The sequence below is a fragment of the Egretta garzetta genome, unplaced genomic scaffold (genome assembly GCF_000687185.1).
Source record: "Egretta garzetta isolate BGI_Z169 unplaced genomic scaffold, ASM68718v1 scaffold421, whole genome shotgun sequence".
Lineage (NCBI taxonomy): Eukaryota > Metazoa > Chordata > Aves > Pelecaniformes > Ardeidae > Egretta > Egretta garzetta.
Window position 1 is genome coordinate 39459 of NW_009258680.1, and position 1898 is coordinate 41356.

The following is a 1898-nucleotide window of genomic DNA, read 5'->3' on the forward strand; positions in this document are numbered from 1 at the left end:
CGGGGCAGAGGCGGTGCTGAGGGCCAGGGTTTGGGGGTGGGATGGCAGGGGTAGGGGAGCGGTTGGGCTGGGGGAGCTGAAAGGGCTTTTCCAACCTAAACCATTCCTGGATTCTGTGACCTCAGCTCAGAGCAGCTACGAGAAAGTTTCCCACGTGATTTTCACAGCCGATCTTGGGTCCGACTGCAAGCCCTAAAATCAGCTTCGATGTCTCCCCTGGGCATCCACAGACTCATTTTCTGGGGGTTCTGCCCAAAGAACCTCGATGGATTGACCGTTACCCAAGTTGTCTTTTGCCTCCCGTCTCACCCTTGGCCTCACCTCGCTGTGCTTTGCCGGGCCATCGCAGTTTGTCGCTTCCCCGTGGATCTGCGCACCTCCCGCCATCCTCGGGGAGCGTTGGGTCAGGCGCTTCAGCGAAATGATTTCTTGTCCAACTCCAGGTCTCGACAATCAAGAGAGGACACCTGAAAATAGGAAGCGGTACAGTGAGATATTCCGGAGCCTGGATGCCATAGAAATCTCACTTGGAAATGCGTACGTAAAGAAACGGGACTGAAACAACTTTTCTGGGTCTTTGTAACCTTCATTTATTTAATTGCCCTCTTGTTCGTCATGCAGGGCGGTCGATATGTTCATCGGTGATGCCGACAGCGTCGACGACGTGGACCTGGCCACAGAAGGAGAGAGCGTCCCGGTAGGCAAAGAATGAGACCCATTTTATTAAAGAAATCATAGAATCATCAAATGGTTTGGGTTGGAAGGGACCCCTAGAGGTCACCCAGTTCGACCCCCCTGCAGGGAGCAGGGACATCTTTAACCAGATCAGGTTGCTCAGAGCCCCGTCCAACCTGGCCTTGGATGTTCCCAGGGATGGGGCCTCCATCGATATCTGTTGCCAAAGTGCTTGAGTCTATGACGTTAAATTCTACATTATTAAAATTGGGGCTTGGGTGATCATCTGAAAAAAAAAAATACAATTACAGCTCATCCTTGAGTTGACAGAAAAGAACCATGCAATGCGTGGTGGTAGCAGCCACGGAGCCGATGATATTTACTGGAAAGGCTCAGGCATTTGCTGTTTAGATTCCTATTTTTTGGAAAAACTAGCCGTGGAAATCACTGGTTTAAGTTTGGAGCCCTAGGAAAAAGACCAGGCAAGAGAGCGAACCCAATGTAGGTGTGGGAGCCACGCCTCAGAAACCTCGGCCTGAAGGAACAGGAGACCTTCAGGATTGAACTTCATGGGTCTTTGCTTGCTTCTATGAGGCTTTTGGGGACAATCAGCCTCATTTCATGCTTTTCTCTATAAACAAAAGGTCTAATTTTTCGCTGGCGACGACCGTTCTCATGTAATCACATTATCCCATGAGCTAAACTCAACAACAAACCCCAAATATTTTGTGCTTTATAGTAAAATAAGAGCCACAGCCCCTTTCCAGCCTTCATCTCCCCGCCTTAACGACGCGCTTCCTCCGCGTTTCCGTTTGTAGCCGGCTTTCACCCCACGCAACCTCCCCTCCGTCCGATCTCAGGCTGCTTTTTAACTGCCCCGGGTTGCTTCGTTATGCAAAGTCGGCCCTGCAGCCGGAAAGTCCAAATTGCTCAATACTCCTTTTTCTCTCCCCATTTTCCTCTTTTTTTTTTTTTTTTTTTGTTGTTTTTTTCTTTCCCCCTCCCCACAGAGCAGCTCAAGTTTCTGCGAGAGCAAAACTGGTTCAGAGAGGCAAGGGCAGGCGGACATAACAGGTAACACTGCTAATTAAATTCAAAAACAAGATCAAAGAGGTGACACGAGAACCCCCCACCCCCCACCCTCAATCACCCGGCATCCTCCTAACGCCGCGGATGACAGTCTCCCATAGCATTCTCCTGGAGAAGCTGGCGGCTCATGGCCT

At 50.3% G+C, this 1898-nt stretch overlaps 1 protein-coding gene across 2 annotated transcripts in view; it reads left to right on the forward strand.

The window, feature by feature from the left end:
- Window positions 1–1898, forward strand: part of LOC104135292 (GEM interacting protein) — a 27894-nt gene that overhangs the window by 11988 nt on the left and 14008 nt on the right. For both annotated transcript variants that reach the window (XM_035888672.1, XM_035888673.1), the window contains exons 2-4: window positions 444–537; window positions 622–697; window positions 1686–1749. In XM_035888672.1, the coding sequence (XP_035744565.1) occupies window positions 444–537; window positions 622–697; window positions 1686–1749 (234 nt within the window). The remainder of the gene's footprint in view (window positions 1–443; window positions 538–621; window positions 698–1685; window positions 1750–1898) is intronic.